Source organism: Crotalus tigris, unplaced genomic scaffold (genome assembly GCF_016545835.1).
Source record: "Crotalus tigris isolate CLP2741 ecotype Arizona unplaced genomic scaffold, ASM1654583v1 scf7180000018585.330925593:3314079, whole genome shotgun sequence".
In the NCBI taxonomy this organism is placed as follows: Eukaryota; Metazoa; Chordata; class Lepidosauria; order Squamata; family Viperidae; genus Crotalus; species Crotalus tigris.
Window position 1 is genome coordinate 80,744 of NW_024097088.1, and position 21,613 is coordinate 102,356.

The 21,613-nt window shown below is 43.6% G+C and overlaps 1 protein-coding gene across 5 annotated transcripts in view; it reads left to right on the forward strand.

Moving 5' to 3' along the window:
• LOC120313125 (mitogen-activated protein kinase kinase kinase kinase 4-like) overlaps nucleotides 1–21,613 on the forward strand; it is a 72,412-nt gene that overhangs the window by 25,628 nt on the left and 25,171 nt on the right. For 4 of the 5 annotated variants that reach the window (XM_039354666.1, XM_039354664.1, XM_039354665.1 and 1 more), the window contains 11 exons: nucleotides 2,231–2,309; nucleotides 3,198–3,373; nucleotides 4,208–4,280; nucleotides 5,465–5,672; nucleotides 7,002–7,163; nucleotides 8,409–8,573; nucleotides 11,288–11,440; nucleotides 16,792–16,923; nucleotides 17,560–17,627; nucleotides 18,567–18,682; nucleotides 19,825–19,901. In XM_039354666.1, the coding sequence (XP_039210600.1) occupies nucleotides 2,231–2,309; nucleotides 3,198–3,373; nucleotides 4,208–4,280; nucleotides 5,465–5,672; nucleotides 7,002–7,163; nucleotides 8,409–8,573; nucleotides 11,288–11,440; nucleotides 16,792–16,923; nucleotides 17,560–17,627; nucleotides 18,567–18,682; nucleotides 19,825–19,901 (1,409 nt within the window). The remainder of the gene's footprint in view (nucleotides 1–2,230; nucleotides 2,310–3,197; nucleotides 3,374–4,207; nucleotides 4,281–5,464; nucleotides 5,673–7,001; nucleotides 7,164–8,408; nucleotides 8,574–11,287; nucleotides 11,441–16,791; nucleotides 16,924–17,559; nucleotides 17,628–18,566; nucleotides 18,683–19,824; nucleotides 19,902–21,613) is intronic. The other variant, XM_039354667.1, reaches the window with a different exon arrangement.

Genomic DNA, 21,613 nt, shown 5'->3' on the forward strand with positions numbered 1-21,613 from the left:
GAGCACTTTAATACAGGTGTGGTTGCAGGTTCTGACTTTATTTGTGTGCATTCAGGACATTTTGATTCATAAAGTTGGAAGCTGAAGCCCTGATTTATACAGCTAGTCCAGTGGTGGGATTCAACCGTTTCGCACCACTTCAGCAGAGCTGCAGCTAATTTTTTGTTGCCCAGGCCCAGAATGGACTTCTGGAAGCGGCATCCACGCAGAGGACCAGTTGTTCACATATTTGAATCCCACCACTCCTTCCTTCCTTCCTTCCTTCCTTCCTTCCTTCCTTCCTTCCTTCCTTCCTTCCTTCCTTCTTTCCTGTGGTGGGATTCAGTCAGTTCGCACCACTTCAGCAGAACTGGTAGCTAATTTTTTGTTGCCCAAGACTAGAATGGACTTCCAGAAGCGGCATCCATACAGAGAACCAGTTGTTCACCACTGCTTTTGATCCCATGACTGACTTTTAAACAGTATCACAATTTCAATGTTTTTGTTTGTTTGTTTGTTTGTTTTGGTCACCACATTATAAGAAAGATGTAGAGACTATGGAAAGAGTGCAGAGAAGAGCAACTAAGATGATTAGAAGGCTGGAGGCTAAAACATAGGAAGAACGGTTGCAGGAACTGGGCATAGTTAGTCTAGAGCAGGGGTAGGCAACCTTGGCTCTTTTATGACTCGTGGACTTCAACTCACAGAATTCCTGAGCCAGTATGGTTGACATGATAGCAGCGTTCCAATATTTGAGGGGTTCCTACAAAGAATTGGTGGTCAACCTATTCTCCAAAGCACCTGAAGGCAGGCAGGACAAGAAGCAATGGATGGAAACTAATCAAGGAGAGAAGCAACCTAGAGAAATTTCCTGACAGTGAGAACAATTAACCAGTGAACAGCTTACCTCCAGAAGTTGTGGGGGCTCCATCACGGGAGGTTTTTAAGAAGAAACTAACAGCCATTTGTACAGAATGGTATAGAGTCTCCTGCTTGAGCACGGGATTGGACTAGATGTCCACCAAGGTCCCTTCTGACTCTATTATTCTGTTTTTTGCACCAAAGGATGTGCCATACGGCAGACTCCTTTCTTGTTAAAAGCAAAAAAAAAAAAAAAATGGATCTGCTACTCAGTATGTGTCCAATTCTTACCCCCTTTTGAAGTCATTGTGTGGCTTCTACGCCACAAAAATCTCCTCCTGCCCCCACGCTGGGTTGCAGCTGCAAGAATTGTGGTTTTCTGTGTCAGACGATACAGGCTAATATGGAAATAGCGAGGCGTTAGCAGCTGGAGGGAATTGTGAAAATTAGCAAGGCTTTTGTCTTAGGGCAAGAAGGGAAGAGAAAGATGCTTGACACATTCAGACGCATCTTTCCCGTTGCTATCAGAGCGAGGGAAGAGCGTTCAAATGTAGATCGGCTGCCGCTGGAATGATTAGTGTTGTGTCCTCCGACTGCAAAGGGAAGCTTTTCAGCTGAGTTTGATTTCCACACTTTCACACTCCTTACCAGCAAAGGCCAGTTGAGACTTGCAATTTTTGATGAGTAACCTGTGGTCTGGCCAGTCAAAGGGAAACTATCCCGGGGGAGAGGAACCTTCTGAAGTTGTTGCTTGGTGGAGGAACAACCTACCCGACATCTCTTTCCTGTCTCTGCCTCTTAAACCCCAGCGTCTTCCGTGGGGTTCCAATGGGGATGGATCAAAGCCGCTTTGGGTAAAGGAGCATAAGGGAAGGGAAAGAATCGGATTTATATCCTTTAGCCCTGTGATGGATTAAAGGTTGTTTTCTGGAAGCTAATGGATGGTCATAAAAGTGTGTAGATTATGGGATGAGGAGAAGACAAGGGCTGCATTGTCTAGTCAAGGGACAGCTTGCCTTAGCAGTCTACTGAGCCAGTGCTCACCTCCTGTGGGTGATTTCTATGCACACAAATAGACTATCACAAAACTGTTTGGAATAAGGGTATCCAACCTTGGCCATTTTAAGACTTGTGGACTCCAATTTCCAGAATTCCTAAGCCAACATTCCCTAGTCAGAATTCTGGGAGTTGAAATCCACAAGTCTTAAAGTGGCCAAGGTTGGACATCCCTGGTTTAGATGAAGCTTCCTGACAGCTTTTCAGTATCTCACCATGCAGGATTGGAGAACTTAAACAACAGTGACGGGCAGTGGGGACGTAAACCCAGCTCGAAGTGCTTTTTAAAAATCTTTTGTCTTTGTGTGGGTGTTTTTTTTTTTTTTAATTGTAGCTTTGTGTGACATGCATCCCATGCGAGCTCTCTTTCTGATTCCACGGAACCCTTCTCCGAAATTGAAATCCCGGAAATGGTAAGTGTTTGATTTCAGTTATAATGAATCCATAGTTGTGTATTGTTGGGATGGAAGGTCTGTTGGGCCCCTCAACAGTTGCCATCTCATCATGTCCTTCAGATTGAAGCTGAGGGGCTCTCTGAGCTTGGCGGTTTCCTGGCAGACGTTTCATTGCCCAACTAGGGAACGTCATCAGTGTTAGAAGGGAATGGGGGTTAGTGGAATGGGTGGTGGTGGTGGTGGTGGTGGTGGTGGTGGTGGTAGAGGAGGAGGAGGAGGAGGAGGAGGAGGATATGGGGTCCTTGATACTGTCTGAGCTTGGTTGTTTTCTTGCAGATTTCATTACCCAACTAGGGAACATTATCAATTTTAGAAGGGAATGGGGATTAGTGGAATGGGAGGAGGAGGAGGAGGAGGAGGATAACAACTATGGGGTCCTTGATGCTATCTGTGCTTAGTTATTTTCTTGCAGATGTTTCATTACCCAACGAGGGAGCATCATCAGTGTTGGAAGGGAGTAGGTTTTGCTCTCTGTTTACATACAAATGGCTTGCCTTGTCCCCATTGATGGAAGCTATGTTTCCCTTTTGGTAGCACTGATGATATTACCTAGTTGGGTAATGAAACATCTGTAAGAAAAGAATCAAGCTCGGAGAGCACCAAGGACCCCACAACTGAAAGATTAGAAATACCCCTCAAAAGAGGAAGAAAGTCAAGCAGGCCATGGTTAGTTTGCTGATCCATAAGACTGATTCTGGCTAGTTTAACAAGACACCATAAAAGCAAGATCTTGGCTTAGTCTGACATGGGAACCTAACTATTTTGCTTATGTCTTAGAAGAAGACACAACTAAGTTCTCCATGAAGTTAGGTTATTTATGTAATTTTTCCTGTTTTGTTTTTTTAGGTCAAAAAAATTTCTCAGCTTTGTGGACAGCTGCTTGGTTAAAAATTACATGCATCGCCCTGTGACTGAGACCTTGCTCAAACATTCCTTCATCAGGGACATGCAAAATGAACGCCAAGTACGCATCTTGCTAAAAGATCATCTAGACAGAACCAGGAAGAAAAAAGGAGAAAAAGGTAATGTCCATGTTCCGGTCACTATTGACCTTAAAGAGTGGCTTGCATGGAAGAGTAAAGCCTGAAAATCAGTTTGTCCATCAAGTAATGACGAAGGAAAGCATCTCATAGGTTGGGAGTAGAGGAAGGGTCAAAGAAATTGGACATAAAAAAAAAACATAAATTGGATATTAAAAAAGGGGTAAAATTTTGAACATAGAGCCTCAGTTAAAATAGCTTTTTCCATCTCTTCTTGGGGATCCCTTGGCCATCAATGGTTAATCTTTGGGTGGACTCAAATCCCTGGATGCCCAGCCAGCATGCTTCAAGATGAGTTGGCTTCAATTGCCAGAATTCCTCAACTGGCAACCTTTGAGATGAGTGAGATAGAAAGATTTGTCTGTCTGTCTGTGTGTGTGTGTGTGTGTGTGTGTGTGTGTGTGTGAGAGAGAGAGAGAGAGAGAGAGAGAGAGAGAGAGAGAGAGAGAGATGAAAGAGTTATGGAAGAGAGAGAGATGGAAGATCTGATATAGATAGATAGATAGATAGATAGATAGATAGATAGATAGATAGATAGATAGATAGATAGATAGATAGATAGGTGATAGAGATGGATAGATAGATAGATAGATAGATAGATAGATAGATAGATAGATAGATAGATAGATAGATAGATAGATAGCTCAGTTCGTTTCCTTCATGTGCACTTTCTTTTGCCCTCCCTCCCTCCCCCCCCTCTCTCTCTCTCACACACACACACACTCACATGGAACAGATTTTTTGTACCGTGCTTGGAACAATAATGCGTCTTTGTATGACTTTGCTTCCCATCCCTGTCTTTTTTTTTTTTTTTAGATGAAACAGAATATGAGTACAGTGGAAGTGAGGACGAAGGGGAAGAGCTGAACGAAGAGGAAGGCGAACCAAGGTCTCATTGGGCATTTGCAGATCAAATCGGAACAGTTCCACGATGGTCCCCTGAGGGACCAAAATTTCCCCAGCCTGTTGACGTCCACAGGTCTTAAAGTTGCCAAGGGTGGACACCCCTGCCACGTGGCAGGTGTCTTCTAAGTCAGCCTGTTACCTTCACCATTGTTAGAAGATGCTTTCTAGGTTGGCCATGTTGAAATCCATGTCAGTTTTTCTTAAGCAGGGTGACTGTTCTCTGTAGGGCTACTGGATCTGGTTTGCAAAAATCACAGATGCTTAAATGACAGGAAAAAGTCAGGGCAGATCAGGTGACCCTCGCCACCAGTGTATTCTTCAAGAAAAGATGGGGAAATAAATATTGTAGTGTAGCTCCAGTCTGTGTGTGTTGGGTGTGGAGGGAAGGAACGAGTTGGCTAATAAGGAGCCACGGATTCCAAGTGTCTCTAATCTTTTCTTTTTTTTAAGTGAAACAAAAACTATGCATGGCCCCTGCTCCAGCTGCTGAGGTTTTTAAGAAATTCAGCTTAACTAGGACTGCATTTTTCTAGGGCTTTTATGCCTTCTCCTCCACCTCCTCCCACCTACCCCCCCCCCCACCAACCACCCAGAACCTCAGCAGATGGGTTTCCATGCAAATTCAAAAATATAGCTGAATCCTTCTTTTGTTCCTCTTCCAGTGTTTGCTGTTGAATGCAAAGTGTGAACACATGCTAAAATTGGTTTGGGGAAGGCAGCGGTGAAGTGAGGTCTCTAGCGAACAGATAATCAGCTTTAGCTGGGATTCTGAAAAGTTGCTAAAACAGAGGCTGGTCTGGGAGCTGAACCAGGGAGTTTCTGCAGAGAGTTATTTTTTGGCAAGTTTTTTGGCATTTGCTGGGCTGTCTTAATACTAGAATTAATCAAACAGATTATCCTTCCTTCCTTTCTTTCTCTTTTCTTTCTTTCCTTCTTTCTTTCTTTCTTTCTTTCTTTCTTTCTTTCTTCCTTCCTTCCCTCCTTTTTTTCTTTCCATCTTTTTCTTTCTCTTTCTCCTCTGTTTTTCTCTTTTCTCTCTCTCTTTTTCTTTCTCTCTCCCTTTCTTTTTTTTCTCTTTTTTCTTTTCTCTCTCTTTCTCTTTCTCTCTCTTTTCTCTTCCTGTCTCTTTCTCTGTCTCATTTTGCATCCATATGTTTCCAAATTAAGCTCCATTGTGAATCTCCCGGGCGAATCCACCCTGCGCCGAGAGTTCCTCCGACTTCAGCAGGAGAACAAATCACGTTCGGATCTCCCCTGCCTGCAGCCGATGCAACAGCAGCAACAGAAACACCAGGAAAACTACAAAAGGCAGCTTTTGGAAGAGAGGCAGAAGCGCATCGTGGAGCAAAAACTGCAGAGGAAGAAGTTGGAAGATGTAGGAATTGAATTTGATTTTGGGGGGAGGATGTTGTGGTTGGCTTCCATTATATTCGGCTGGCCTTGTCCTGTCACCTTGCTTGTTTAGAATAGAATAGAATAGAATAGAATAGAATAGAATAGAATAGAATAGAATAGAATAGAATAGAATAGAACCTTAGAGCTATTAGGGAAAGAATTCCAGCAACACTTGAGTATTGGAATGCCAGTTCTATTTAAAATCAACAATATTCAAAATTCTTCCATCTTTTTTTATTTGCGCTCTTACACACACATCAGTGTTGGAAGGGATTCCCTCTTAGCAAGAGATTCAGCTTCCATCTGTTCCTCGTTCTAGTATCAGCCAGATCTAGTTGTTTACTTTCAACCACGTGAGCATTCACAGTTAGAGAGCAAGGGTGCAACTGGATGCAAAGTAACACAGCTGGACAAGACCTTGGAGGTCTTCTAATCCAACCCCCTGCTTATGTGAGAGTTGAATGTTTTCAGGCATTTGAAACATGGTGCTCATTTTTTCTCATTGCATTAGAAAAGGGATGCCAGCATTTTGGGAAGGAACAGAAATAGATAGCTAGAACGATTAAAGTGGTGGTGCAGTGCTACACATCCTCTACACGACCTGTTTTCCTTGTTACCTTCTGGGTAACAAGCAGAACATCCAGATTCAGTCACAGTTTTGTTCCATATAGTATCAATCTTGTGAACACTCAAGCTTCCTCTTTCCACTTTCTATTCAAAATGGACAGTGGTTAATATTTCTATGTATATATAGGTACAGGGTAGGTATATATGTATGTATGTAGCATGTGTGTATGTGTGTTATGTATGTGTATGGGTAGATATATACTTTCCTTTGAGAGCAGGCAACAGAATTTCATTTTTTATGTGGGCCAGTTGCTCATAGTAAAAAAATGACAATAAAGGTTATCTTTAATTATGTTAATATATTGCTGTTGTTCAGCTGGAAACCTCTAATTTGAGATCTATTTACCTTGGGGAAAAGAGATTTACAAAGAGCCAAATAAAGGCATTTAAAACGATGCTCGGTATGGAGAGAATGGACGAGGATATATCTTTTTCTTCATTTGAGTGCTTGCTCAGGACAATTTCGTATCAATTTATCTGTCGGTTGAATGATAGCCAAACGCAGTAAAAGGAAAAGAACATTTCTTGGGGAAACGTTGATGGTTTCCATCGAGCTTAGAAGCCGAGAGTGTCTGAACGATGCTGCCTGATGCGACCTGTGACACGAATAATTACTCCTTTTATGAGATGCCTCTGAATAAAGATGAAATGAAAGCAACGTAATTTCTTGGCCTGTGTTCAGCATCAGAAAAAGGAAGAGCTTCGGAAGCATCTGGACTTTGAAAAGAGGCACCCAGAGAGCAAAGTGGCCCCAGGCAACGTGCAGAAGGATAAACACAGCCGAGATAAGCTGGAGGAGGCGTGGTGCAAAGGGGATGCGGTCCAAAACACAGGAATGCAACAGGTGTGGTTGTACAGAGGAGACATCTTGGGGGCATTTTGCATCCAATCAGAGTAGAGCTGGAAGGGACCTTGGAGGTCTTCTAATCCAGCCCCCTGCACAAGCAGGAGACCCTATACATCCCAGATAAGTGGCTGCCCAATCTCTTCTTTAAAACTTCCAGTGTTGGAGCATCCACAACTTCTGGTGGCAAGTCGTTCCACTGGTTAATTGTTCTCACTGTCAGGAAATTGCTCCTTAGTTCCAGGTGGCTTCTTTCCTTGATTAGTTTCCATCGGTTGCTTTTTGTCCTGCCTTCTGATGCTTTGGAAAATAAGTTTACCCCATCCTCTTCTTTGTGGCAGCCCCTCAAATAGCCCCTCAAATATCCATAGACGATACAGGTCCTTGAGTTACTCCCTTAATGGAACCTGCCCATCACAGTCATTACGATCATAAAATGGGTCAGTCCTGTGACTGACCTGATTTTACGACAGCTTTTGCAGCAGTCATTAGGTGACTGGGGCAGTTGTGAGTGCGAATCCATTGTATGCTATGGGCTGAAAACCAGAAGTGGCACGACTGTCGTAAAGTACAGTTGCGTGGCCGCAAAGGGTCATGAATGCAGCCGTGTTGCTAAACACCGGAAGTGACATCACGTGACCCATGGGGAGAGTCCAACCATTGGAATTTCAGATCCAGATCATAAGTCCTCTTTTTCAGGGAGGAATTCTAGGAATTGAAGTCCACAGGTCTTAACAGTTGCCAAGGTGGGACATCCTTGACTTAGAGCAGGGGTGGGGAACCATGGCCCCCTTTAGGACTTGGGGACTTCAACTCCCAGAATTCCTGAGCCAGACTCAAGTCATAAAGGGTCCCACCGCTGACTTAGAGGATTCCATGCGCCAATCATTTGTTGCACAGCTCATGGAGCAACATCACTGAAAAAAAAAAAACAACCAACCCAAGTCTATCTATTCCTAAGGTCTTCTCCTACTTGCAAGAGTGTCTTCTGTGGATTTTAGATATCCAAGATGGGGTCTGCTCGGTGGTGGGATACAAATATGTGAACAACCAGTTCTGTGCGTGGATGCCGCTTCTGGAAGTCCATTCTGGGCCTGGGCAACAAAAAATTAGCTGGAACCGGCTGAATCCCACCACTAGTTCAGCTGTTGCTGATTCTCAAATGAAAGACACGGTTGACCTAAGCCAACTTCGCCGATCTTCTTTTGATTATAGGGCCGTTCTTGTATTTTTTTCCCGTTCTAGAGAAAAGCAGACGAAGGGGCTTACGGGAAGAAGTTTCATCGGACCCTTCCCAAAGATCAGACCCAGCTCCTTTGTCTCCAACACGAGCACCAGCAGAAGAATAAGGAGACTCCTAAGATCTTTAATCTTCCACAGGGCCTTTCGTCAAACTGCGTGAGCAAAGAGGTAAAGCCTAACTTGCTAACCATCAACCCTGGTCTATGTCAGATTTGGCCACTTGCCATATAAAAATGATTTTTAGTTTTTTAAAAAATAACAGGATTTAGAAGGAAAAAGAAGCAACGGGGTGTTTGGGGAGGGGGATTCTCTGATCTTGGTTGTTTGTTGTAAAAAAAAAAAAAATCTCACGTGGCTGGAAACCATCTCTTTCCATCTCCAGCTTGCAAATAAATAGATTGTTGTTTGGGGCTGAATAGAAACCTAATTGAGGGTTTTATTTATTTATTTTGTAAGAATGCTTTTAGAGAGGAAAAAAAAAAGAACGCTAAGAAAAGATTCATTCATGGATGAGTTAAAAACAGGCTGGAGGGATATTTTCCAAAATCACAAGACCTGCTCTAGAGCAGTGGTTCTCAACCTGTGGGTAGGGACCCCATTTGGGGTCAAACGACCATTTCACGGGGGTCGCCAAACAACGCAGTCCGCCATTTTTTCCCCCTTTTCCTTAGCTGTGCTACTCCCTTTTATTCTATTGGCTTTTGAAAGCCAATAGAATAGACTCTCTTGAATAGAGTCTAATTCTATTGGCTTTCAAAAGCCAATAGGAATTGTCCAGGCTGTCTCTGCCCTGCTGAGCCCGCCAAAAGTCCCATTCTGCAAACGGTGCTGCACCAGTTGAGTAGTCCTCGACTTACGGCCGGTTGAGTAGTCCTCGACTTACGACCGGTTGGGGGTCGCGGCATTAAAAAGGTTGAGAACCACTGCTCTAGAGGTAGCCAGGCAAATCAGAGAATAGCAGTTTTCCGAGGACGTTCAAGCAGAGTTTGAAGTGGGGAGGGTGGAATTACATCTTAGATTGAACTTCATTCTCAAAAAAAAGAGGAAAACTCACCTGCAGTTATGGAGTTTTCTCCTCCTTGAGTTCTCCTGCCTAGAAGACGGGCATCTCCAAACTTGGCAACTTTTAAGACTTGGGGACTTCAACTCCCAGAATTCCTCAGCCAACCAGGTTTGTGGGGGAATTCTGGGAGCTGAGGTCCACAAGTCCACAAAGCCGACGTCAACAGTTCAGGCAGCTGAAATCCATAAGTCTTAAATGTCCATGGAGATTCTCAGTCATCCAGGTTGTGGTTGTCCCATTGTGATCGTAAGTGGAGGACCACCTGTATAAAGGGTTTAAGGGAAAAAAAACGTGGTTGCAAAGTGTCATTGCTCTTCCTGGCTTTTAGAAAGTAGACTATTAAGTTCTCCTTTATCCCTTCCATATTCTCTCTCTCTCTTTTTTTTTTTCCAAAAGGAAGAGCAAGAACTCGGGGAGGGGGGGGGGCTAAAGGATAGAAACGCATTGCCAAAAGTCAGTTCCAATATCCGTTTGCGTCTTTGGCTTGCATTTCACAATTTACCTCCTTGCAGAGGGAATAAAATGCATGGTAAATTATGGCCTAGGCCATTCTTGTTAAATTTTAATCCAGATGTCCTTATTGTGTATTTCTGACATTAGCAGCTGTAGGCAGAGAGTCTCTGTAGGAAGCGTGCGACAGTCACAGGACCCAAACTGAATCTGACAGTTCCTCTGGACAGTGACACTTCTGCCTTGTGTTTTTCATCTGTCTTGTTTGTATATGTGTACATACACACACACACACACCACACACACACAAACACACACACACACACACCCACACACACACACAAACTGAACAGGTAGTCCTCGACTTACGACCACAACTGAGCCCAAAATGGCTGGAGCTAAGTGAGACATTTTTTAAGTGAGTTTCCCCCCTTTTTATGACCTTTCTTGTTGTTAAGTCAGAAGGTTGCAAAAGGGGATCGTGTGACCTTGGGACACACAGCGACGGTCGTAAGTATGAGTCACTTGCCAAGCGTCTGGATTTTGATCCCAAAGGTCGTCAGTGTGAGAAAACAGTCATGTCGCTTTTTCAGTGCCACTGTAACTTTGAACGGTCACTAAATGCCTTTATAGGGGCATATCCAGTAATTGGGATTCTGCATTTTTTGCGAAGGCTTACTTTATATATATATTTTTTCCATAGTGGTTTAATTTGAAAAATCTACCCAAACTGCTTGTCTAAAACCTGCACAAGCGTTTTATTTTCCGCTTAAGTCAAGCTGCAAGGGCTTGGACTGTGCTATCAATAAAAACTGTAAATAAATTTGTTTCGCCATAGGCTGGGAAAAAGCAACGCCGTGCTAGCTATTTAAGTTAAGTTAAAGCCCCAAAGAAGAGAGGACTTCCATGAACATCACGTATGGATTGGTTTGGATCATAAGTTAGGGCCAAAGTTAAAATCTGATCGGTGGGATTCTGAATATCAATACACAGACACACAAAAAGGCCAGGTATTAAAACAATCCGTCATATACACTGTGAAGGAAAATTGCATAGACTCTCCAATACAAAGCGACAATATATATATATATATATATATATATATATATATATATATATATATATATATATATATATATATATATAACCTTTTTAGTTATGTATCTCTTGCTGTTGAACGGGAGAGATTCGATTTTGTTGATTTAAGTTTTTCTTTTTAAAAAGAAAAAAGAGCAAAGGGCTAGCAAAAGAAACACGTGGAGATGCCTCTATCTGATCTTTGGAATGAAGAGAACAAGATAAATTGGGATGAAGCTTGCATCCTCTGCGGAATAACGATGCTCAGTTCTTGCTCTTGCTTTCTTTGCAGGCAGAAAAGAAGCTTACGAAAAGTAACGGTGTCCAGCCGGACCTCAGCTGGACAGCTGTCCTCGGCCAGGAGACCACCCCTCACGGGAGGCTGGGTTCCGGCAATAGTTCCAGCCCATGTACGCCAGCTTTGCAACGAGCCGTGGTGGCCCAGGTTGGGAAGTCTCACCATGTTTATCGGACAGGGGAGATAGCTTGGTCATTCCCACCATCCCTTGGATCAGAAAGGTCCACACCAGTGGCTCCCAATCTTTGGGGCACCAGGGACCGGTTCCGTGGAGAGAGGTTTTTCCGCGGACCGGAGGGAGCGTGGTTTCGCGTGCTGCCTGCATCCCATGGATGGGGCTTTGCTTATGTCCGTGGTTTCTGGCATGCCGTGGATCGGTGCTGGAGTCCACAGCCCGGGGTTTGGGGACCCATGGTCGACACAGTAGTTGAGAACCACTTGAGATGATATTACCGAGCACAAAATGATTTGGGAACAGGCGACTTGAAGGACCAGCTTTTCCCAAGAGTCTGTAGTTGTCCAGTCCGATCCAGGATAATTAGACAAGCTGCAAATCCCGTCAGCCAAAGAGTGTCGGCTGAAGAAGGGGCTTTTCTGCAGTCGCCTTGCCTTACGGAATATCTGCTCCTCGGAGATCAGGATGGCCCCAACCCTGCTAGCCTTTCAAGTAAGGCTCTGAAACCCTGGCTCTGTTCCCTGCCTGGGGTGCTGAATACGTCAAGGGTCCCATTTCCTGGCTTTATTGTGGACCGGCCAAGTATCTCGGCTGCTACGCATATTTATTTTGGAGGCTATTTTTATAGTATTTATTGTTTTAAAATGTTTTAATTGTTTTAATTTTAGTGTATATGTTTCTGAGTTGTAAGCTGCCCAGAGTCATTGATTGAGATGGGGAGGGGTAGGAGAGAGAGAGAAAGGGAAGGAAGGAAGGAAGGAAGGAAGGAAGGAAGGAAGGAAGGAAGGAAGGAAGGAAGGAAGGAAGGAAGATTGTAATGTAGCTGGAAGAAAAGATTTTTAGGAGGGAGGGATGGTGGCTAATTGACTGCAGGTAGATTGAATGGTGCATGCCCACATATGAGAATGGGATCACCATGTAGGCATCATAGAGCTGCGTCCAGGTCAAAGGGCTATATAGAAATCTAACTAATAACTAACCAAACCTGTTGGAATTGAGGATAGCACATTTTCTCCAACACTTACATATGCAAAGGGTTCCCCCCCCCCAAGCTCTCTTTTAGGAATCACTAGCATGATTCCCAATACTTTCCAAATCTGATCTGTTTTAATTCCTGTGCCAACTGATAGAGTATTATTATTCTTTGCTACAATTTGAGGAGGCAAACGTAAAGAATTTTATTTTCCGCCCTTCCTCAACACCTTAAGACAGCTCTATTCTAATAGGACAATCCATTTTTTTTCCTTAATCCAATCTTTTGGGGCTCCTAAGAAGCCACATCAGCCGTTTACTTCCTTTCCAACGTCAAGATTATGTCATTCTGTCCTTTCCACCTGCTTTGGCAATTGTCAGACCAATTAATCACTTGTCTTCTTCACATACGCACACACCCCTCCCAGCTTCACATCTCTCCTCTTTTTCCCACCCCCTCCCAACGGGCAAAGCTATCCAAGTCCAGCATCCACAGGCTGGCTTTGATTGAAAGGTTCCTCCCACACGGACAAATTAATGTTGCTTCTGAGCAGCATTAAAGTCTGCTCAGAACTGTTTTTTGCAGTGACATGAAAGGCCTGTTTTTAAGGATTGATTCGGAGACACTAGGCTTGCAGGGACCCCAAAAGCCCTTAGACAGACAGTTGTGTTTCCACTAAAAACCTTCAGCAGTGCATAATTCGTGCAACTTCAGGCATGCAAGCTCTGCTTCATGGAGCATGGAGGGAAGTGCTTGGTGACAGCTTTGGCCCTTGTTGAAGAGGATGTGGTGTAGATAGGGGTCCTCAACCATGGCAACTTTAAGACTTGTGGACTTCAACTCCCAGAATTCCTCAGCCAGAACTCTGCAAGTTGAAGTCCACAAGTCTTAAAAGCTGCCAAGGTTGGAGAGCCTGGTGTAGAATACACACAATGTCCCCTTGGCTCAAGCACAGAAAACTCTTGGTTGCTTCTTCAATCTGCGCGCTGCAATCCAAGCTCACAAGCCTTTATCCTCCAGATGAGCTTTTCTGCAGATGCCGTTGCCACTTCTGGTTGCCATGTTGAAATCTCCTGTCCCCCCTGGAAGATGCTTGATTTTAGCTTGAGGAGTATTTGCAGCTGAGTGCGAGTTGCTGTGTTGCAGCCCACTGTTTATGCTTCCTGGTCTCTCCTACTCCCCTCCACCCTTCTCCATTTTACAGCGACTGCCATTGGCGTGGAAATAGACAAATTGATGATATGATATCATGCAACCTCCTCGCTTTTTATTTTTTATTTTGTAAAAATAGAGGGAAGAAATTTGGAGCTTTATCCATGCTGTTCCCTAAAGGTTCTGCCTTCTGCCTTGATTCCCCCCCCCCCACTGCCCGCCTCTTCTGCTGGTGAGCCATGTGGAATGGACAATGTGGCCTCACATATATCACAACTGCTCTTTATTCTGCCTTGTTTTGAAATACAGATTTGTCTAATTTGTCCTTTACATTTTCTGACTGCTCTGCCACTTCCCCCTTTCCCTCCCTCAATTCCTCTTCCTTTCCTTATTATTTCAGGGATGGGTGTGGGGGGGGGGAGTAAATACAAAAATTAATGTTTGCTGTAGAAAGAAAAAAAAATATGAAGTGTCCTTTGGATTTGCACTTCATTGAAGTGTTCACCAAAAGGGGAAAACAAACTCAGAAAGATTTTATTTCAGATGGATGGATGAATGGATGGATGGATGGATAGATGGATGGATGGACGGATGAATGGACAAACGCGCATAGTAGACCAGTATGTACCAGCAGTGCTCCAAAGAGCCATGTGTGAAATAAAGAAATCTTATTCCTTTTATTTCATTTTTCATTCGAAAGAGCAGGCTTGCAGCCCTGGAGATAGAAGGATGTTGTGGCCCTTAATCAGCTGTGACTCAGAAGAGAGAAATGGCGGCTGGTGAATAAAGGATATCCCTCTGGAGAGTGCAGGATCCTTCTCGCCAGGCGAGACCTGACAGAGAGGCCAAATGAAAGACTCTTGCTGCAGGCTCTCCTCTCATAATTCTGCCAGGATCTATGATGTTGCAGAATCCCAGTGAATCAAATTCGCTGCAATTGTGGCAAGCAGGGTTGGGAGAAGACATCAATCTACAGTAGGGTGCCCGAGCGTGGGTTGCCTTCTTCTTGGGCGTAAGACAGATGGACAATGTTTTCCCCCTTCTCTTCTCTTAGTCCTGCCCTTTTGAGGGTGGTGATTTAACAGCAGCCACGGAACATCACGGAAACTATAGCCGTTGGTGTGTTATTGTCACCGATGAGTTTGCGGCTGAAAGTTTAGGGTGTGGAATGGGATGGATGGCTCTTTTCCCTCAAAATAAGTCCATTAGGCCTAGTTAGTAGGAGCTTTCTTTCAATGTAGACAAAGACGGCAGGTGGCTGGAAAATAAGGATGTGGTTGCTGGATTGTGGTTGTGTTTTGGGCTCTAGAGTGTGAAGCCAGGGGTTCTTCTCCAGGGTGCTGATTCCTGGCCTAAGAGTCTGGTTGGCCTTCCTCAATATACGACCTCAACTGAGCCCCAAATTTTTGTCGCTAAGTGAAAGAGTTGTTAAGTCAGTTTTGCCCCATTTTACAACCTGTCTTGCCACCCTTGTTAAGTGAACCACTGCAGTTGTTAAGTTAGTGACATGGTTGTTAAATGAATCTGGCTTTTCCATTGACTTTGTTTCTCAGAAGGTTGCAAAATGGGATCATGTGACCTCCCCCGGGACACTGCAACTGTCATAAATGTGAGTCAGTTGCCAAGCTTGGGAAAGGAATGGAGGCGAAAGTAGAGGTAAAATTAAATCAAGAGACTGCGAGTGAATTACTCGATAGCTTATCTCAGTGTTTCCCAATCTTGATCACTTGAAGATGTGTGGACTTCAACTCCCACAAATTCCCCAGCTATGCTGGCTGGCTGGGGAATTCTGGGAATTGAAGTCCACACATCTTCACATGGCCAAGATTGGGAAACACTGGCTTATCTCATTAACAGAGCTTAACCCTGGTGGCAAAGACGCTGAGGAGAAAGAACTTGAATAATTCACAGAAATTGAATGAGCTCAGAAGAAATAGACTGGGAAATTCCTCGTTGCTTCCAAGCCTCTGTATATTTTCCATAGATTAGCTTTCATGCTCTCTGTATTGTTTTCTATCTTGATCAGTTGGACGGGGCTTAAGAGTTAACTAAGATGGTCCTTAGTTACATATGTTGTATATAGAGATGTTTATATGTGGGTTATGTATGTGTACCCTTTTGAGAATAAGCAACAGAATTTCATTTTTAATGTGTGCCAGAGTGCCCACAATAAAAAATGACAGTCTTGCCTTGCCTTGCCTTAGCTCTTAGCTCTTGTCCCTTATCCCTTATCTTACCTTAAACCTTAAATCTTAAATCTTAAACCTTAAACCTTAAACCTCAAACTTCATATCTTGTCTTGTCTTGTCTTGTCCCTTAGCCCAGGGGTAGGCAACCTTGGCTCTTTTATGACTCGTGGACTTCAACTCCCAGAATTCCTGAGCCAGCCATGCTGAGTGGAAAGGGAGAGTTTCCAAGCTGAGCCATGCTGGCTCAGGAATTCTGGGAGTTGAAGTCCACGAGTCGTAAAAGAGCCAAGGTTGCCTACCCCTGCCTTAGCCCTTATCTTACCTTAAACCTCATACCTCAAACCTTATATCTTATCTTATCTTGTTAGGGACGAAAAAAACGGACCATACTTTAAGTTCCAGTTAAGAAGATTTATTGCTCATGAGATAGGCAAGAATCTAGCCAACTAACGGTCAGCATTAAATTGTCCTTAGAGAAGAGTTAGCAGAATTCAAGAGAGGATGGACTTAGACCGCTTGTGGGAACGTAACAACTCCAGGCTGATTCCTGCCCCCAGGTTCTGCCTGTCCTCCTCCTACAGTCCTTGGCCTGATCCATGGGGCAATTCTTGTGTGGATGAGCATATAGCTTAAAGCTCTGGATTCCTAGTCTCAAATAAACACTCAGAGCGAAATTAATGGTGCAGATTAGTTGTGATGCCATGGAGGAGATTGGGTTTGCTTCCTCTAGGTGGTATCATCTGATAAACCTAAGAACTGGGCCATGAGTAATATTTCCAGCAGGTTCCCTGCTACTACGTGAGTCTTTTGGCCACACCAACAGCTGTGTTTCTGCCTGCTGCCAGTTTGATTTACCAAAGTAGCCTCCATGATGGCATAGTTTGTGTCTAGGGGCTTTTCGTATATAACCTCTAGTGTGCCACCAGTAGAGTTTGTAAAAAAAAAAAAAAAAATAGAATAACAGTCATCATCACCAGAAACTTTTTCTCTGCCTGCTTTCCTTATAAAGAATGAAAACCTCCGAACGAATCGGGATGTGTATCACAGCAGCTTGTTGTCTGATGTTGCTGTCACACCCCTGAGTCCCAGCCAGGATGAGGTGTTTTGGAGTCTGCCTCAGACTGAAGAACAACCACCAAAGGTAACGAAATTTTGAAAGAATTTTTGGATGAAAGAGAGGATATAAAGTAAGGATATATCACGACATTTCTGGGACCATCACCTTTTTCAAAGTGTGGTCCTGTGGCAAGGTTCTGCCCCATAATAATTCTGGATACCCCTGACAGTTAGAATCAATAAATCAGCTTTAAACAATTCCAGGCTGTTCTAGACTCTCTGTTTTGCTTTGGTTTTTTTCTTTTCATTATTTCCCCCCCCTCTTGGAAGTCTTTCCTGGGCAAGCTTAGTGTGGTGCCCATATTACCACATGGTGGGGGAATTCTGGGAGTTGAAGTCCACACATCTTAAACTAGCTGAGGTTGAGAAATGCTGATCTGGAAATCCCAAAGGTGCTTTTTCAAAAGGCAACTGGATTTTCTTTGTTTTTCCTTGAAGACGTTTCGCTTCTCATCCAAGAAGCTTCTTCGATTCTGATTCTTCTCATCCAAGAAGCTTCTTGGATGAGAAGCGAAATGTCTTCAAGGAAAAAAGAAAAGCACCTTTGGTGCAACCATGACCTGGAATGGGTGAGAATCTCCATAGATACTGATGTAGAAGATGCTACAGAAAAATTGCAGATGTGATCAGTTCTGATTTTCCTGGGCTTTCCATCTTGAAGGTTCCTCAAAGGACAACATCAACCTTTTACACCAGAGAGCAGTGTGGGCACCAGAGTTTCTCTTCGAGGTGGGTGAAATTCCTTCTCATACTGGGATACCTGCAGTTGAGCCATTTGCAGCCTTCAGACAAGTGTAGCTTCAGTCCAGCTTCAAAAATCCTTCCCAAGCCAATAATTCAGAATTTCAGTCGGACCCAATTGTCTTCTATGTAAGCCTATAGCATGAAGGTGATAAGAGAGGGGTGGAGGAAGCTGAGAGGAAGAAGTGGGGAAAAGATGGAAGGGGACAGGTGAAAGCAGACCACTCTGGAACCCAAGAAAACAGCTTTTTGTTGCCGTTCCCAAGAGCTGAGCTCAATTCATAGACATCTTCACTTTTTAGCCGGAAACAGGGAAGGAGATAACTCTGTTCTGGCTCAAATTCATGTTCCAAGTCAGGGAAGAATTTGGGGGTTGTAATGTTTACCTGGCATTTGAGTTGAGCTCTATAAGCCTCTAGGAGTAGTATTTCCAAAACTCAGTGGTGTCTCCAGGACTTTTCAGTGTTTTTAATGGAAATCTTGTTACTCTGGTTTTAGGCACGTTATTCTGGAATTGATTAGCTCTTTGAAGTATATTGTAATCTTGAATGAGTTTTTACAATGGGGTCCTAAGAGCATGGACACAATGTGTAGTGGCTGAACGTAATCTTTTTCTCCTCCTGCTCCTTGTTCTCTTTCTCCTCTACCACTTCCTCCTCCTCCTCCTCCTGTTCTTCTTCTTCTCCTACTCTTCCTCCTCCTCCTCCTCCTTCTTCTTCTCCTTCTTCTCCTCCTCCTCCTCCTTCTGTTCTCCTCCTCCTCCCCTTCTTCTTCTTCTTCTTCTTCTTCTTCTTCTTCTTCTTCTTCTTCTTCTTCTTCTTCTTCTTCTTCTTCTTCTTCTTCTTCTTCTTCTTCTTCTTCCTTCTGTTTGCTTTCATTCTCTTTCTCTTCTTCTTCTCCTCCTCCTCTTGTCTTTACCCTTTACAGCACACAACAGCCACCCCTGGGGGATCCCAAAGGAAAATCCAGTAACAGCTACAAAGATTTCAACGGCAACAGACAAAAGGACCTCAAGTCCCTTCAGAACAGCCAATCAGCCTCAGGTAATCTTTGGGTCCCACTGTAGACTTTCTGAGCGATCCAACGAGTATTTAAGGTGTCCATTCCCAAGGAAAGAGAATGTGGGAAAGCCAGTTCTAGAAGAGAAAAGGGGTTCTGTTAAGTACATTTGTTTGCTAGCTGCTTTGCTCATGCTCGCCCCATCTTCATGTGGCTTTGTATGTGTGGGGGTGAACATCTGCATTCTAGATGTTTCCATTAACTGCAGGGCAAGCTGAAACCCATAGAGGTTTCAGAATTAACTGGTTGTGATATTTCTTTTTCTTCGTCAGCCTTGGCTTTTTATTTTATCAAGCAAGATATGTAAATGTCTCCATCAGAAGAGCTGGAGGGTTGCCTTAAAACAGGAAGGAGAATATTTCCATGTGTTTTACAGCGGTTCGTGTAGCAGAGGTTCTCTGAGCTTGGATGGAAATGAGTCAATGGATGGAGGAGACAGATGAGATGGTGGGATCTAGAGGTGTCCTGGGCTCTGAAGTCAATTGGATGTCCTCAGATAATCCTACCTCTCAACCTAGCCCAGGGCAATCCTGTTTATATTTTTGTGTCTCAAATTCCTTTGAGAATCAAAGTAATATCCTTTTTAGGGTGTAAAAATTTTAGAATGTAAGACTTATTTTAGTTGACAAAATGTTTGGAGTGTAGAGGCCATAAAATTACTCTGTTGCTTAGCAAAAAAATTAAGTTAGAGGTTAGTGAACTTCTTAAATTGTTGATGAAGCCCACTGTTTTAACTTATCTTAGCTAAGTTAAATTTGCTCAGATTATTCTCTTTTAAAACTTTCCAGCGTTTCCACTCTAAAATGTCCTTGAAGCAACACAGAGGTGTTATAAAATAGCAAAAAAAAATATATTAAAAATCTCAAATCCATTTTATAAAACGCAATCACTCCGGATGAAAGAATCCACTGAAGTTTCTGTGTGTTCCTTACCAGTTCAAGTACAACAAATCTGTGAGACGCAAAATGCATCTGTTTGGAAGTTAAGAACAGTTGAATTGTTTTGCTTTGGACAAATGCTGGCAACCACTTCCCCGGGGCAATTATAGATATCTTAAGATCCAGTGCTCATTTAAATGATTAAATCATATGCATGCATCAGCAAATATTTCTCTTTAAACATCCAGAGTCCTCCAGAATAGACAGCAGACATCTCCAGTCCTGTAAGAAACTTGAAAATACATCTCATTCAGGCCAAATTTCAGTAAGTTTTTTCCACCTTTTCCCTTCTAATTCTTCTACAGTTCTACATTATCATTCTGTTCTAGTCTCAAGGTTTATCTTGGTCCTCCTCTTCTTTTAGTTTCATCAATGTTCTTTTTTTTTCTTCCTTTTTATTGTTTTTACTCTAACCCAGGGGTGTCAAACTCAATTTCATTGAGGGCCGCATCAGCATTGAGGTTGCCCTCAGGGGGCCGGTTGGGTGTGGCCAGGGTGGGCATGGCCTATTGGGTGGGCATGGATGGAGTGGATGCGGCCAGTTCTACATCATTCGCGTCAAGGATGCCTGTGGGGGCCTGGGCAGGAGTGGGACAGATCTGAGGATCTCTGGCAGAAGAGGGTGGAACCAGGGCAAGCACCAAGGCATGGTCCACTGGAGGAGCCTCACTCTTCCTCTCAGGCCATGCGGGGGGGGGGCTTATGGAGCTAAGACTGAATACGTTTCAGCATAGATGGCCACCACAAAATTGTACATTGGCTCACAGCTGGCCTGGGCCAGGGCCAAGGCAGCGGTGGCCGTTCCCTAATTGGCCATTCCCTTCGTGGGCCACATGAAACCACTTCACAGGCTGCATCCGGCCCCCGGGCCTTGTGTTTGACATGTCTGCTCTAACCCCTAATGGATGTCTTTAAAAATATATATATCTTTAACATATTTGAAAGGGCATCTAAGAGGTGTTACCAAACCACCTCCCTACTGCTAATGAAGATGTCCATCAAGTCAACTGAAGTCAACCATGGCGTTGAGGGACTCTTTATCCTTTGTCCCCACCTGTTAATTAATCAAATTAAGGTCCCTATCTGTTTACCTCTGCTTTATCAAGACCCAAAGGAGCTCTGTTTTCATTGGGTTTAGGGTTTGGGATGATGTGTGGACTGGTGAAAAGTTTTGACTGTTCAGAGATTCAGAAGATGGGATTTCGATGTTGTGCCACATAGAGCAAGTTAGACTTATCTTCTTTCTGCTTGTATTCGGGAGAAGAATGATGGAGAAGCCATCCCATTTGGAACATTCCACTGGATTAAAATAAGTATCTTGACTGGGGATTATACTGTAGTGGCACTCTTAGGTAGATGTTCATCTCTGACCATAAGCATTTGCTTTGAAGTCGTAATGTTGGACCGTCAGATTGATGATGAGCTGCTCTTCCAAGATTCAGAAGCCTCTTCTGGACTTCTTTGAGAAATTCCAGCTCTGGAAATAAACCATCTTCTGATTGTACCACACATGCACTATTCGGTTTAGGAGCTGTGGTTTTCCTTCACAAGAGTCCTAAAGGATATGAAGGAGAGTTTCATTTAAATACAAAGCCTTATCATTGGCATATCCTAAATCGGTCCATGGATTGATCTAGATATCAGCAAGGAGCAAAAGACTGAACTCAATCAGAATGATTGATGTGTTGACTTTGCTTAGTGATCGTTTGGAGTTACAATGGACCGTAAAAACAGGGGAACAAGGGCTTCACTTAATGATGGTGGTGTTTGCTTTACGATTGCTGTGAAAACTGATAAAATCAGCCCCAACCACACTTTATGGTTGTCTGGACTTACAGCTCATATTGTGGGCTCAATTAGAGTCGAAGGCCGAGAACGACCTGCTTGCTTGAGAACGACCTGCTTGCTTAAAAACGGGCCTTCCCAAGTAAGGTCTGTGTTTGTTGTCAAATATTTATTGTATTTTTATTTATGGCG